The sequence below is a fragment of the Centroberyx affinis genome, unplaced genomic scaffold (assembly GCF_046629955.1).
Source record: "Centroberyx affinis isolate AG114_WGS23_722 - 3 ecotype Tasmania unplaced genomic scaffold, CSIRO-AGI_Caff_v1 ptg000718l_1, whole genome shotgun sequence".
Lineage (NCBI taxonomy): Eukaryota > Metazoa > Chordata > Actinopteri > Beryciformes > Berycidae > Centroberyx > Centroberyx affinis.
Window position 1 is genome coordinate 471,105 of NW_027279335.1, and position 16,496 is coordinate 487,600.

The window sequence follows — 16,496 nt, forward strand, 5'->3', positions numbered from 1 at the left end:
GGCAAAGCGTGCTTATAATATATCGAGGGGAAGATGAATGTGGACACAGATAGATGCTGTGGTGTATGGGTGTCAGCTGCATGGGGCGGCGGAGGTGGTAGGAGGTAGTCCCAATGGAGCACCCCTGTATGGGTGGAGGGATGGGCTTCTTACGGGGGGGGGGGGGGGGGGGGGCAAGGTAAGATACAGTTCTCTCTTCCCAGTAGTAAAGGCAGACAACAGATGGAGCAAGCTGCAGAGAGAAAAAGAGAGCAACAGCCTTAGAGAGAGAGAGAGAGGGAGAGGAAGGAGGGAGGGGAGAGCTCTGAAACGCTCCAGTGCTCTGCTGACAGCTGGGTTACAATGACTCCCATACAGCGCCCATAAACAAGCCAGAGAGAGAGGTTCTGGAGAACTCTCTCTGAAAAGGCTGCTTGTCCACCAAGTTTTTCCTGCTGCATCCAGCACAAATGCGTTTACTTTAGCAATCTATCTGGGCCATTCTCAGTTTTTGACAGGCTTATATTGAATCCAATAATCATCCTGTATTCGTCCATCATTACCCCTTTCAATTTTGTAGAATAAGGGTCCAACTGCCACCTCCCTGGAGTTGCAGCAGACACTTTAAAAGCAGCTTACGTTACGTTGCCGCCACCTCCGTCCTTCCCTTCCCGCAGGTCCAGATGGTGAGCAGCATGCGGATTGGTCGAAACGTGAACTACCGCATCCTGGACATCGACTGGTGCACATCGGACAAGGTGGTGCTGGCATCCGACGACGGCTGCATCCGAGTGCTGGAGATGGCCATGAAGTCCGCCAGTTACCGCATGGATGAACAGGACCTGACGGGTGAGGGAGGGAGGGAGGGAGGGAGGGAGGGAGGGAGGGAGGGAGGGAATAGAATGAAAGAAAGATTGCTTAGGGCAGTGGGATAATTACACAATGCATAGGAAATTCTTTGCTTTTAAATGCATATTCAATTACACATTAATATGAGAATATAGCATAATGATGTATATCGGAGGTGATGTGATGACAGTATCAGCCATCGCCTAATGTTCTATTCTGAATCTGTCTCTGGGGACGATCAGACCCGGTGTGGTGTCCCTACCTGCTGCTGCCCCGGGCCGCCCTCACCCTCAAGGCTTTCCTCCTGCTGCAGCCCTGGTCAGGAACCTTCACCATGGACATCACTCAGGTGTAAGTGTAAAAGTTAAAGGGATAAAGGTGTACAGGATGAACACAGTCCCGTGGTCCATCCCCTCAAGGGCCAGTCAAACTGTCACCTTTGCCAATAGTTTATTCAGTAAACATGCATTTTTTCACGGATTCAGAACAAGGAATTACACATAGACACGCAACACATGGATACTGTTTACCAGTGGGTCCAGAATTATGTTTACCTTATCAATTCCAGTTATTGATTCCCAGTTTTTTTTTTAACAAGACAAGAATTCACAATCAAACTGTTTTGTTCTCATTTCCTCCCTGGTCTGCTGTATGTGGCGTAGTGAGACTCAGGGGGAGGCAGAGTTTGTTCAATTCAGTTCTCTGCAGCACAGGAGCGGTCTCCTTGTAGCTGACGCACACAGCGGCAAAGTGAGCATGTCAACGCAAGAATGAAGTGATGGAAAGTGCGGCTACACCGTGATAAAGAGTCTAGTTGTTCTCTTCGTTGTGTTCTTCTCCTGTGCTGCGGAGAACTGAACTGAACACATACTTCCTGAGCCTCACTATTACAGCCAGTCACCCACACAGGGTACAGTTATGTGACACATGCTCAGTTTAATTCCTAACTAACAAACTACTGTAGCCCTGAGGTGTTCTAACAATCTCCTATCACCATGACATCCTGCCAGCTGCCCTAGTACTTGTAGCATCGTTGATTGGCGCCATAAAAGAAATACCAATTCACCAGTGTAAGCCACTCTCCTCTCTAAACAAGCTGACATGGGAGCCAACAGAGGCTATCCTGAGAGAGCGGGAGTGTGTGTTTGTTTTGTCAGATAGCTTCCTACATGTTTAACTGTGGCCTAATGTAATTATCCCCCATTTAGCCGTGCCCTTCTCCGTTATACACACATACCCTGCCTGCTGCGTGGCTTATCACAAGTCACTCAGCTACATTAGCAGCGCCCCGAGGACGCTCCCTGACCTCAGCATAAATATTAGAAGAGAGTTATCTATTATTATTGCCTGACACCACAGATTGACTTCTCTTAACAAGCGGGTTCCCGGCTTCCTATTTAATATCAGGTCAGGTTTTATTTTTAGGGAGACGTGAGAAGTGGTTTGACCGAGTTCAATCCCTCTGTTCCAGGGACTACAATGAGAAAGACGAGATAAAAGGCCTGATCCAGGAGCAGCTCAACTCCTTGTCTAAGTGAGTTATGATTCCTCTGTCTTCCCACGGCATATTGGCTACATAGCTCATGCCAGGATGTTTACTGTCAGTGTCTTTTTGTCTACATAGAGTGTAACAGCATCAGTTGTTGGTGCATGCATGTTTGTGTGTGTGTGTTTGTGTCTGTCTGTGCATGCTGATGTATCTGTGCCAAGTGTCTCATTGTGTTTATGCGCTCCAGGCTTCCAGCCGGTGTCCCAGGGTCCTTTGTGTGTAGACAGCAGGCCCGAGGAGCATGTATTCTATCAGCTGACAGATAAGAGGAATCCACAGTATCAGCCAGACTGGGCCTGCTGTGTGTGAGAAGTTTAATTGGCTCTTACTGTGTTCTGATTGTCTGTCTCTGATTGGCTCCCCAGTGATATGAAGAGTGTGCTGCAGGACCCCGAGCTCAGCTTGCTGCAGCGCTGCCTCTTGGTTTCACGGTGAGTTACAACTCAGCATGGGGTTGCCGCTGTTTACTCAATATACTTCGCTGTCTTCATGAGGAATTGGTTTGCTGTTACCCCCAAGCTCCACTACAGCCACCAAGTGCCAGGCATTGCCATCAGCCACCAAGGGAATGCTTCCTTTGAAATGGATGAAAGCTGCTCTTCTGCCCGGATTGCCTTGGGTCGCGTCGTGTCCGACGGAAGTGCCCAAGCTCAAAAATTCTCAATGGCTGACGCAATCGCTCATCCTCATATAGTGCATTGAAATAATGAGAAATATAGTTGATATTGGTTGTTTTCTGGCATATTGACATTTAAAAAATCATTAAGTGAAAGGCAATCCACATATGCTGTGATATTCAATCAAAAAAGGCCTATAAAAATGACCAAATATACTGTGGTGGTTGCCTGTATTGTAGTTTGTTTCAGCTCAGCTTTTGTTTTTGTTTATGTTAATGCGCATATGACAAATACCAAAGCTGTACTCGTCTCTGTGGAGCAGCCAGAACGTTGCGTGTTAAATGAGCCATTGGAACAAGACCACATATCACTTATCATCTGGGGCTGCAACTAAAGATTATTTTGTTATTGATTAATCTAAATGACTAATTTACTAATTTTGTAACACAACCTTTTCAACATTGTAGCTGAGAACAGCAGTTTGGCCATTAATAAGGTAGCAGTTGCAAGCAAGTTTTGTTTCTTTGCAGTAAAGCTAGTTAGCTCTCGTTCTATCATCCATGATGTGCAACTCTGCACAGTGAACAAAGCACTAACTGTATTCCCATGCTTTTTGAACTGTATTCTCATTCTTTGATGCATGTTGATTATGAACATGCAGTAGTTGACGACTATGTAAATACAATTGACGACATTGATGAATTATTGCAGCCCTAATATCATGAGGGTAACACAACACAGTAGAACTCAACACAGTATAATGTACGTAAATGTAAACACAAAGTTCAGGCAGCCAGAATACATTGTAAACTTGGATCTGGCAGTCCACTCGATGTTGCAGTCTAGTAATTCATCAGCCTCTTTGTTTTTTCCTGATGGATTAGGATTTAATTAAACAGGATTGGATGTAATTAGATGGATCAGGATAGACTGCTTTTCTCTACAGGGTTGCGCACTTAATCATATAATTGTATATCGCAATTTAAGTTTCCTCATTTGTAAATTGTGGAATATGAATAATATAGAGACATTTCAATTTTATTCAGAATGTGTAGTTGAAGTTAGTGAAGATGTTGGTGTAAGATGTAATATTATAAGCCAAAAGTGCAAAAGAATTTGTTCCTCAAATCATCAAGAGATAAAAATATCTAGGAAAATAATTGGGATTATTTTAGCCGTAACTGTACAGCCCTGATTCTGTATCTCTACAGAAAAGCAAGACATGAGAGCCCGTGTCAGCAACTCCAATCTTGTCTCTGCTCCAGTTCTCATTTCCCTCGAGCATCTGACAAACCTAGAACAGCCACTCTGAGCTGAAATGCAATTTCTCCCTCGTGTTTGCATCCCATTATTAAAGCCGTGATTTACCTGGAAATTCCTAAGGTCCCTCTCGGTGCAGATGAACACTGTCACCTTGCGTTCAGAGAGCTCATGATCCTATAATGTCTCTACATCTAGCCAAGCAAGTTTTCATGGCTTCGCTTAATGCGGAAAGGTAACCTAGCAACAGCTATGTGTCTGTGCAAATATGTTAAAAGGAGGCAGTGCGGAAAGTAACCGAAGAAAGGATGAAAGATGCGGAAGGGGTGGGGGCTCGCTGTAGGAGCGAGGCGTGGGCTGGGAGATGCGGGAACTGTGGTCATTAGTGAGCAAACTACTAGGGGAGCGCAGCATCATGATGATTCAGAATGCAGAATTTGACTGACTTACTCCAGAGAGAGCATTATCCGCTCTCTCTCTCTCGGCCCGGCTGATGCGTTGTTGTTGGTTGTGGTGAAAACCGCAGGCTGTTCGGGGACGAGTCGGACCTCCAGTTCTGGACGGTGGCGGCCCACTACCTCCAGTCGTTCGCCCAGGCCCGCCAGCTCAGCGTGCCTGCGGCGGAGGGCCAGGCCCAAAGCGAGGGAGCCCCGCCTTCACCCCACAACCACCTGGACATCTGCCACGACGCCCTGTGCGAGAGCTCTTACTTTCAGGTCAGTGAAACAAGTCTACAGCGCTCAGTAAGTGGCGACAGCAGAGACCAGCGCACGGGCCCGGCAGCCAACATTTTAAAAAGGCCCTTAGGAAACGCACAGAGGCGGCGATTAGTGTCTTCAAGTCAGACCACGTACAGACAAACACCACCAGACTGTCCCCCGCCACCCATAGTGTCAACAGAATTGCTTCAGACACACACACACACACACACAGACGGTACATTCCATTATTAATGACAGTGTGTATCTCCTCGGTTCTCTCTCTCTCTCCCGGGTTCGCACTTTAAGCCTTTGAGGTCAAACCTTTCTTTCACTCTCCTCCTGTACTTTTTCATCCCCTCCTCCCACCTCACAGTGACTCCCGACTGACTACCGACAATTAAAAACAATAAAAAAAAAAAAAAAATCCTCTTCTTGTTTGTGTAGTGTTTGGTCACTGTCCGGATCAATGCGTCTCGCTGATGACATAGCTGAAACAGCAGGAATGAGAGAGAGGTTGGAAGAGTGCCGAGCCCCGATAAACACAGCAAACTTTTTTTTTTTTTCTCTCAAAGCTTTAATTATCGACTCGGCTCGCTCTGTAGAGTGTCAGAAAAGTTTCCTCAGAAGATGCTCATCGATTGGTCCTCCGCTGTTGTGTCTGCCCGCATCACTCTGCCGGTTGGCATGGCAGCCTCGCAGCCAAGTGAATGGAGACATCCGCCTGTTTGTTGCCTAGGTGACGGTGGAGGTTTTTAATCAAAGATCCGGTGTTTTTTCTTTTTTATGTTTTTTTCCGGTGTTTTTTTTGTAGTCCTGATGAGCCCCACATTCTTTTGTGTTTTTTGCCCAAATTTCCAGGACGCAACAGCGGAAAAAAAAGAAAATGTGTCAAACTTCTATGGTTCTACACTTCTAGGAATAATTGAAAAAGTGTGCCGAGTAATTAAAAAGTTCACCTTTTGTGTGTGTGAAGACAAGCGTTCCCTGGTTTCTGCTGGGTCCGGGCTTTATTCCCGCCAGCCCGCATTGATATATCCAAGCATGCAGAGGAAAGAACATTTCCCTTTTTTGGATGGAACACAAATAACCATTAATGAGAAATGTCAAGTAGCTTTTAGTTTAGCATTTGAAGTAGCAGAGCAGAGTACAAATGGACCATCGCATTTCAGTCATTAGAGGCCCTTTTATTGAAAAGTTTAAAATACAGGTCTTTTTGTGTTTTTTTTCCCCAAGTGATTTTGAGACTCTTTTAAGGATTGCACGCACCATTCTGTCCTCATGAAAGTTCTGTTCCCTGTTAATGAGGGGACATGCAGTGATCAGACAGCTAAGAGTTTCAAAGAGCCGCCCAGACAGTCTGCAGCTGCATTTGTCTCCCGTCATAAAGTGGCGTCAACAGCAGCCAGACCGTAATAACGAAAACACAAGGCTCCAATACAGAGCGGCTCTAAAGTTACCAGACTCATTTGGCATCTCTGTGAGGATTTATGCCCATGGCTGTGACTCAGAGAAGATTTCATCATCACAAAGTACAAAACAAAGTAAATCTTTCTCCGTTAGATACACAAGCACACACACACACACACATAAATAAAGTCTCCCTCTAACTCATTCTCTTCAACGCTGTTAACCATCTCTCCCTCTATCTCCCTCTCTCTCATATCTTTTTCCCCCCAAACTGATGAGCTTGATCCGTAGACAATGCAGTTTTGACGTTTCGTAGCTCTCATTTGCTCGCCGAAATCACCGCGCGCACATGTTTTTTTTTTTTTTAGTTCTGTCAAAAAATCGAATCGTCCATCAGGGGAACATGAAATGAAATCACGGAGAGAACGCCACCAAATAGGGAGGGCCACGTTGGAGGCTGTGGCACCCGAAACACTGCTGTAGATAACAACTCCTGAATATTTTAAAGACTGTATAATGACACTCTCCATCTCTGGTCTCTGTGTCCCTGTTATAATTGCCCTCCGTCTCTTTCTCTCTTCCCATTCCCACCGCTCTGCTTATACCCTTTTATGCCAGGCACATATTCTCTCTCTCTCTCTCTCTCTCTATCTCTCTTAGACACACACACATGTACAAGCTTTGACCTCGTCTTTAATTGTTGGATTTATTTGTTCCGTCTTATTTTGAATTGCGTTTGAATGTTTTTTTCTGCAATGCACTTTGTAATGAAAGGAAGTTAACTTGACTCTTTCCCTTTACTGGGCAACAGAAGTTCCAGCTGGACCGGGTTCACCTGCAGGAGGTGAAGCGCTCCAGTTATGAACACACTAAGAAATGCGCCGACCAGCTCCTCCTGCTGGGCCAGGTGAGTACTGCACTACCCATACTGCCCCCACACTCGTCTCCTAGACCTGTAAGGAGGATACAGATATATGCTGCATTCACATCATATGGGAGAGAGACTTGAAAATACTCCTCACCTCAGCTTTCAGGCGGTAAATCCTACTTGGGAATTTGAGGTGTTGGCGATGACCCCCGATTTCTCCGGCTTCATGAAATCTGACATCAACAAGGAAAAGCCTGTGTAGGGAATAATATATTAATTTCAAATAAAACAAACAAGATGACTGATTTTCATCACAGGAGTCATTTTGTGATCACAACTAAAATGCCATGGCAGGACACAACTACTTGCTGGATGTTTTTGTTTGTGGCTGACATAACAATGGTTACACTGTAAAACATGACCTCGAACGTGTCACTCGCTAACTGCATGTGTGTTAAGTGTGAACAAGCTGATCAGGAGCAGCCAAAGTCTACATAAAACTTTAATCGTGGTGTCTTGACAACTTGACAACTTCCAACCAGTTTGAACGGGTGAACTCTTCCAAGTTCTCGCTTTTACCCATCAAGTCGTTTTGACAGATATCCCCATATGACATTGATTCAGCAGTACATGCAGGCCAGCATCCACACAAATACATGTGACACGCTCGCTACTCTAATCATCTCCTTCACTCACAGCTCCGGGACCATCTAGTTAGCTGTGTCACACACACACACACACACACACACACACAGACACTCTCCTCAGCTGTGCCTTGATTGCGTGTTGTGATAACAGTAAATAAGGCACGTAGGCGTTGTGGAGCCTGATGGAGCAAGATGGGGGATGAGTGCTGCTTCTGTCCTCCCCGGCATCTCTGTGGGGAATGGAGTTGCCTCTCTCTCTCCCCGTCTCTCTCTCTCTCTCTCTGTGTGTCTCTCTCTCGCTCTCTCACTCTCTCTCTGTCTCTCTCTCTCTCTCTCTGTCTCTCTCTCTCTCCGTCTCTCTATTTCTCTTTCTCTCTCTCTCTCTCTCTGTCTCTCTCTCTCTCTCTCTGTGTGTCTCTCTCTCGCTCTCTCACTCTCTCTCTGTGTCTCTCTCTCTCTCTCCGTCTCTCTCTCTCTCCGTCTCTCTATTTCTCTTTCTCTCTCTCTCTCTCCATCTCTCTCTCTCTCTGTCGCTGTGATTCTCTCCCAGCACCATCACTCCATCTCTAATCACAGGCTGCAATCAGCGGGCTCACTGACTTCTGAGGGAGTCGTTAGAGGCCGGGTGTCGGCATGGCTGTGAAGTGCAGTCCTCTAATGGGCAGCCAGGCAGAGGCCGGCCTGCCTAGATTCCAGCGTGAACCTGGCCCTTCATCTGCAGCACGCAGGCATACCAGATGAAAAGCGCGATAATGACCATAACTTCTCTGCACATTTTTCTCTCGTTCCATTCCCCTGTGTTTACCTGCCTGCGCTGCTGATGCCTCATTCCTCTCTCTACCTTTTACGGCCCTCTCTTTGCTTTCTCATCCCTCTCTCGCTCTCAGACGGACCGGGCGGTGCAGTTACTGTTGGAGACGAGCGCCGACAACCCCAGCTACTACTGTGATTCGCTCAAGGCCTGCCTAGTGACCACCATCACCTCCTCAGGCCCCTCCCAGTCCACAATCAAACTGGTGGCCACCAACATGATTGCCAACGGCAAGCTAGCAGGTAGGGTTATGATAGTTATACCTTTGATAAACTCCTCTGCTGTCATGTTAAGATGAGTATGGGCAGCATTCACTGTGCATCAGGGTTTCTGCAGGTCTTGAAAAAGCCTTAAAATATATTCAGTTAAATTATGTAAACTCAAGGCCTTAAAATGTCTTGGATACAGATAATTTTACAAATATTTTTTTTAGTGTTAGAAGTTAAAAATATTGTGCTTCCTTGTTGCGCCGTTTTTGCTGATGAGAAACTACAGTTTTCATTTTCGCATTTATTTCGATTGAAGAATTGGTCTTATATTTCATTCTAACTGGCATTAAAAACCTCTTGCCTGTTAGCTTGCAGACACTCTTGTGATCAATGGATTTGATACAGGAATAAGAATGAGGTAACTGCCGTAAACCTTACAGAGTAGAAAAAAAATCATCAGACTGGCAACTGGGCCAGAGCTAGCCAACCTTGGAAGTGATGAGCCATCAATCCTCCATCTCACATATGTTCACCCCCCCCCCCCCCCTCTTTCCCTCTCTGTCAGAGGGAGTGCAGCTGTTATGTTTGATTGACAAGGCGGCGGATGCTTGCCGCTACTTGCAGACCTACGGGGAGTGGAACCGCGCTGCCTGGCTGGCCAAGGTAACTCAGCATGACAGCGTCCATCAGCAGGCAGCATCAGATACTGTGGAATGCTCTGAACTGAAACTCTGTGTGTGTGTGTTTGTGTGTGTGTGTGTGTGCGTGTGTGTGTGTGTGTGTGTGTGCGCGAGTGCTTGCATTTTGTTATTTACAGCAGTTTCGTGTTGAAAGGGAGATTTTTTTTTTTTTTTTCGTTGATAGTTTACAGCACTAAAATGTGATCACAAATAACAAGACAGCACTAAGATATACAACAGTCCAAAGACAATAAAAATCCATATACAGTATAATACAACAATACAAGTAAGAAAAATGGGTCCGGGGGGGGATGGGTCTACCGTTTTTTATAGACTTTCTTGTATGTAATGATCTTTTATGAACTGATTTTGACCTCCCTCTTGTGGTACTTTTATGTTTCTTTCCTCGCTTTCATTGCTTTTGCTGTTGATTTTATCTGTTTTGTTGGTTTTTTTACAGCTTTGCAACTGTGTTTTGAAAGGCGCTATATAAAAATAATTTTTGTTACTATCATTATTATTTCTAGTAGTATTACAAGTATATCTGGGATGCTCAGCCAGCCTAGGGGCCCTGTGCAGAAGCAGTGTTACTCATATTCATACACTCACACCTGGGAGCTGCCCAGCATTACCACGGTCTTGTACCGTTTGGCACTGAGCAGCCCCATCGAAGCAGTTGGGGGTTCAGTGCCTTGCATGTGTCTTGCTGTGTGTTTTCCAGGTGCGTCTGAACCCAGCAGAGAGCTCAGACGTGCTGAAGCGCTGGGCAGAGCACCTGTGCTCGCCCCAGGTCAACCAGAAGTCCAAGGCCATCCTGGTGCTGCTCTCCCTGGGCTGCTTTCACAAAGTGGGAGAGATGCTCCACAGGTAAGAACCAGCTCTCTCTCTCTCTCTCTCTCTCTCTCTCTCTCTCTCTCTCTCTCTCTCTCTCTCTCTCTCTCTCTCTCCATGGTTCCCTCAAAGCCATATTTCTACCATGTGTTAAAAAGTATGGAAAAACACAAAAAGTCTGTAAACTCACCATCACACTGCGCATTGTTCTCCGAGACAGACTGTCTGTATTATTATGGATCAGTCGTATTATCAGCCTATATAGTCAGATGCATAAAACAATGAGTGGTAGTTCTGCATTGTCTAAGAATTAAGGTCTTGCAAAGTATGGGATAAGAACCCTGTAGATTTCTCACATGCATCCATCAAATCTCATTGTTGTGATTTCCTGAGTAAATTATATATTTTTTTTTTTAGCTTTCACTCTTTCATAGTGAATTTCATCTAACTTATTTGTCCTTTTTTCTGCTTGACCTTCCTGTTCCTTCAGTTACTTCTCTCTCCATGTAGAAGCATAAACGGTTGAGTCTTCTCATGTTTTATTTTTCTGAGCGCAGTGAAGGACAATGCTACGATCTGATCTGACCCAACATCTTTTGTCTCAGTATTGATCTGCCATAAGAGTCTATCTACCTGCCCTCCCTCTTGACAGCTTGTATCCTGAAAGGCAGCAAAAACTCTCTCAATGAATTAGAAAAGCAGTGAGATGACAGGATTGATGTATGCTTTAGCATCCCAGCCATTAAGACAGAGATGATGCCAATTTCTGACAATAGCTCTCTCTTCCTCTCTCTCTGCCTCTGTCTTTCTCTTCCTCCCTCCATCTCCTGCAGTATGAGGTACTTTGATCGCGCTGCGCTCTTTATCGAAGCCTGTCTGAAGTATGGGGTGATGGAGGCCAACGACTCTTCCAATATCCTTTTTCGGAAACCCATTACTGTCCCCCAAGGTCCATTCATAACCTTCACAATGCTCTGCTGCTAACTCTTTCTATTTCTGCCGCAGACATGGAATAGATAGCAGAGAGTTTTTACAATGCAGGTCAATTTAGCTGCTTCACAGAACACATTGTGCTATGTTTCCCATGCTCCCTGCACACTGAGTGAAATAGTGAAAAAGAGGACTTAAAAAGATAATTGCAAGATCATGCTTTCATAAAATAGTGCAAATCGACCTTCCTCAGTACATTCCACCACACCATTCCAAACAAGAAACTATACACATAGTTCACAAGTAATGTGCCAAGGACCTTCATATGATGATGTACTGTATCTCTTGTCTCTCTCTCTATTACCTGGCAGTCTGCCTGTTGATGCTCTCATGTGACCTCATATACATTATGTACATTATGCATTGACATACATTAATATGCACATTAATGCAACGTGCATTAATATGCACCGCAAAAACAAAGAGACACAAAACACATACAGAGAATTTGGGTAAAGCTGTGGCTGGCTTCATCAGACAATGAAAAGTTAGCTAGGCTAGTAGTTTATAGTTAATATTTCTAGTATATGTTAAGTATGTAGTAATATATTAGTAATATGTCAGTTTATATTGATTGAAGGACAGGGGCCCCCAGTGTTTTTAATTCCAAGCACCTTAAATAGGTTCCCATTATTACCATTAATATAACTTTTTAATATCACTCTCCCGCCTCACCTCACTGTAAACTGGGCTCTCATTGTCTCGGCTCTTGGAATGAGTTTCTGATCTACACACACTGCAGGACCCTGCAGGTGTCTGGTCGTAAATATCGAACAGACTCGACAGTATCGACAGGACTCAGATCAGTCTGCGAGTCGATCACTGTCCTTAAGATTGAATGTGTAAACCCCTCACACTACCAGATAATCTTTGCCCACCATCGGTCCCGACTAAAGCTCCGATTGATATTTCCCCTTTAATTAGGGATGGGCTAATCCAGTGTAAATCAGCCCAACAATCCTCTAATGTGCAGCAGTCATAAGTTGGCCCACCCAGCCAGTTGAAGAGCATCAAATTAAATGTTAGAATATTTTATTGCGCTGCTGTTTCTTTTGTCCCATGAGGCATGCAAGGTTTTTTTGAGTTGAAGTTGCCTACAGTGTGTGACCCATATGTCATGTCTCATCCAGTAGTTCTCCTTGACATGCGTTTGCACATAAGCTTATCGGGGCTGCGTTTGTGGACTATGCGCGGCTGCTGCGCTCGCTGGGCCTGAGGGAGGGCGCCGCTCTGTGGGCCTCGCGGGCCGGCAGCGCCGGAGAGCAGCTGATGGAGGAGCTGTTCCAGGGAGAGGGAGCCGCGCCGGAGGTCACGCCCAGCGAGGAGGACGTGGAGCTGGGCCAGGAGAGCACCGAGTGACCTCGAGGAGCGGAGGTTCGGGGGAGAGCGGATGAGGTGCTCTTTGATGCGGGTCAAGGGTCAGCTAATCCTTCTTTGCAATCCTCAACCTAGCCATTGTGAAGGAAAATGTAAAATTGACTTTGCGTCAGTGTCCAGGGGCAACATGATCCTCATCTCACCATCACAAGAGGAAGAGAGGGATGAGGAGTTTCCTCCATGCTGAATTGTCAGTCTGTCACTGGAGTCTGCCTGTGTCTGTGGCTATGAGTTTGACGTTTCTTGACGTTTGATATGACCAGTGTGTGTTTGTGTGCGTGTGTGTATGCACGTTCTCTCCCCGGTAATGGCCCCAAATGAAAAAGACATGTGTTCTTCTCATTCCTTCAGTAAATGGAGTAATGCTCATCACTGTTATTTGGCATACCTAGATATGGGTCTGTGTTTCTTGTTGGTTTATGGATTTAAACTCATTTGACATTTTGAATGGTCTTTCGTTAAGCTTTATTTTGTGTGCCTGTTTTATTTTTTTAAGAATTTCAAAGTACTGTGCTAGCTCTATAGGTCTAGACTTAACTTAATTTGCCTTTTTGCTGCTGAGCTGAAATGTGGCACATTGAATTTATCCCCAAATATTTTCCCTCCTTCATTATGTAAATGCACTCCCTTTATGAAAGGCTTACATCACCACTAGCCTATTCCATGACTGAATTCCAAAAGTTTTTTGCACTTTTAACTTAACCAAATGCACCATTTTATTTGAATGATAACTTTGGTTCAGTGGCCGTCCTTATAACTGAGACACAAATCAGAATAATGCTACAGACAGAGAGGCACACAATGGAGCAGACATTTGATCTACAGTAGGTAATACTGTATAATTGACTGACCAAAGCCTGGTGCTGCACAAGGCTCTGCAGCCATAACTCTGGGGAGGTGAGAAATAGTTAGCCAGGCCTCCCTGCACTTATTAGAGAGTATATAATCTCCTCCACACAGGGAAGAGGAATTTGACCACTGCCACCTAAGTGATACCATTTCATTTGCTTATATATGACATGTTTTTTTCAGTTTAATTAAATAGATGCTTGTTAAAAAATACAAATGAAATTGTGATTTTACTGATTTTTCTGAAGACATGAGAGAATACATGTGTTCTGTATTCTCTGATGTTTGTATAATGAGGGTATTCTCTGGTGTGTGTATTACAACAACTGTCAAAATGTATTGTAACTCCTGTTTATCAGACCACTGATCTATCATCCACATACCAAAAATAATCTGCGGCGGTCACTATCGCTCACCACAGTTACAAACCTGACACACAACTTCGAAAACAATTGTTTAGTTGTCGTTACGTTTTGTTCTGCCTCGTCTTAATTTCCATAGAAGATCAAAACTATCTGTTGGACAATGTGAATGACATTTTGTGCACAGTGATGGTGTGTTTAATTGCATTGTAACATGTTTAGTTGTTGAAGCGAGATAGTAACTTCATCCATGGGACCTTTGGTGTGTTATTGTGTTTCAGAAACACGTCAGTGCTGTTTGTCTTCTCTGTAACACTGTTGACCCCAGGCAGTGTCACTATGGCAACCCAGGCCTATTTTAGGGTACTACATGTAGTTCCCATAGATCCATTTCACATCACCTCACTAACGTTGGATCTCATTGAGGGCTGGCATAGAGTCATACTACCCAGCTGCTAATCTGCTGAAGTATACCTGATGCTGTATATCCACCTCCAATCATATCATGCAGTCTTGTGGAAGCAATATGTACTGTATTCCCTCTTAATGATTAGTCACTAGAGTTTGATTAACACTTGCTGCTTTGCTTTGTACTTAACATGTAGGTGAACTCTACAGAACAATGCTGTTGAAAGGTTCAATCATATAGTAGAGAGAAGAGACATGCCTTTTATGTTTTGTGAGAAGACAACAAATCTTTGTAATGGTGTCAAAAAATGAACAGTTTAGCCTTTTTTCAATGTTCTTTGTTTACACAGTGACCCTTATGCTTTCCGCTTTATAAATATTACGGAAAAAAAGATATGTATATGTATATATGGATAGCAATAAAATCAAGATTATCAACTATACACTGTCAGTGTGTTGTTTTGTATCTGAGCATCTTGACACAAGAGGGCGCTCTTACTCTTAGACAGGAGAGGGGGAGGCAAAGTGGCTGCGGATCGGTCTTAAATGGGCTTGGCTATTAAGAGGCAAGCACTTTGTTAAGAAAGACTCCCTGTATCAAGTGTCCTTTGGAGTTATGCTCTTTTAATTTCAACCCAGGTAGATTGAATTTGAATAGTGATTCATTTATCAAACTGTCTAAAAGGGGAATTGGTTCCTGCGTGAGCTGCTCCCGCAATGAATTACCTCTTTCCTTCCCGGTGGGAGGGCCAACAGCTGGCTTCAGCCCACTGCCCAGGTCTAACCGTTTCCCCCTTTATTTGCCTCAGATTTATTCATTGACGTGTATTCTGTTTCTTCTCTCTCCTGCAAAAGCTAGAGCACAAAGAGGGGAAAAACAGTCTGAAACAGAGGGCCACACAAATGGCTTGATTGTGTTCCTTTTAATGGCTTAATGAATGACTGCCGGAGAGCAGATCCAGCCGTTACAGCCAGGCCATCAGTATGCAGGGCTTGACTACAGGAATTCTATTCTCTCCCTTTAGTTATACAGTACCTCCCTGCTAGCCAAATGGCTCTGGTGTCACCTCTCATCCAGCCATCCCCACTGTTCCCTCTTCCACTTTGGATGTGCCTCATCCCCCTATTTCGATCCCACTCCCCTTTTCTTATACCTAAGGAAAACTGGGAGACACCGTGCCAACTCACGTTCCTGCTGCACTCCGCCTTCAATTGGATGTGGATTTTTTTTTGTTTTTTTTGGTCTACACTCGTTTCCTGGAAGACTTGTTTCCATCTGCTCCTTGGCTTTCACCTCTCACTACCCCTCCTGCAAAGATAAGATTCAAAGTACTTTCAAAAACACAAGATTAAGTGCGTTTGGATCCTGAGTTGTGAGGACCACTTGTTATGTTAATTTGAGGCAGTTGGGAATCACTGGCCTCCACTGTTTCATGCTTCATACAGCGAGAACAGCCGGTTCAAAATCAATCATGTACGGTAATCTTGCAGTTACGCATTCTCAATCATCTGTATAAGTAGCCATCAAACCAGCCCCCCCGTCTGTGGCAAGCAGGGGCACAGCCAACACTACCCAGTCTGTGTGGTAAAGACACTTAGTACAGCAGGTCATCCAGTTCCCATGAGCACATTCTCCTCCGGTGCTGACAGATAGCTTTATCCAGGATGGGCAGGTCTAAGCCTGCTCCCACAACTTGCTGAAAACCCACTCTCTCCTCCTCTGAGTTGGTGTTTGATGTTTTCCAGTCTGTTTTTCCCCTCCTCACCAACGGTTACCATTGAGATCATTCCTCATTTTCTCTGTAATTATCCCACCTTCCATTGTTTTTGTCCAACGCCCTCCCCAAACATTTGAACCTCTGGAGCGTTCTTTGAACAGCACTAGCCCCTGGTAGTGGAATGAGTTTTGGTGGATCGATGAGGATAATCAATTTTCCAAGAAATTTGTCTTATGACTAAATGGTGTATTGATAGTGTTTATTGTTTCGCTTTTGTTTGTCATGTGTAGTCAAGTGCATTCACATGCTGTCCTCAGGGTTGACCTGCATCTTATGATGTTTCTCATCCTCTTTAGACCAAATTAAAATCAATCCATCTTCTGC

At 44.7% G+C, this 16,496-nt stretch overlaps 1 protein-coding gene across 1 annotated transcript in view; it reads left to right on the forward strand.

Annotated features, from left to right (window-relative positions):
* Nucleotides 1–14,816, forward strand: part of wdr11 (WD repeat domain 11) — a 52,819-nt gene extending 38,003 nt beyond the window's left edge. The window contains exons 19-29 of the mRNA XM_071519612.1: nt 657–828; nt 1,071–1,179; nt 2,300–2,362; nt 2,743–2,808; nt 4,781–4,970; nt 7,174–7,269; nt 8,765–8,930; nt 9,463–9,560; nt 10,299–10,444; nt 11,242–11,321; nt 12,555–14,816. Of these exons, the coding sequence (XP_071375713.1) occupies nt 657–828; nt 1,071–1,179; nt 2,300–2,362; nt 2,743–2,808; nt 4,781–4,970; nt 7,174–7,269; nt 8,765–8,930; nt 9,463–9,560; nt 10,299–10,444; nt 11,242–11,321; nt 12,555–12,757 (1,389 nt within the window). The 3' untranslated portion in view covers nt 12,758–14,816. The remainder of the gene's footprint in view (nt 1–656; nt 829–1,070; nt 1,180–2,299; nt 2,363–2,742; nt 2,809–4,780; nt 4,971–7,173; nt 7,270–8,764; nt 8,931–9,462; nt 9,561–10,298; nt 10,445–11,241; nt 11,322–12,554) is intronic.
* The last annotated feature ends 1,680 nt before the right edge of the window (nt 14,817–16,496 follow it).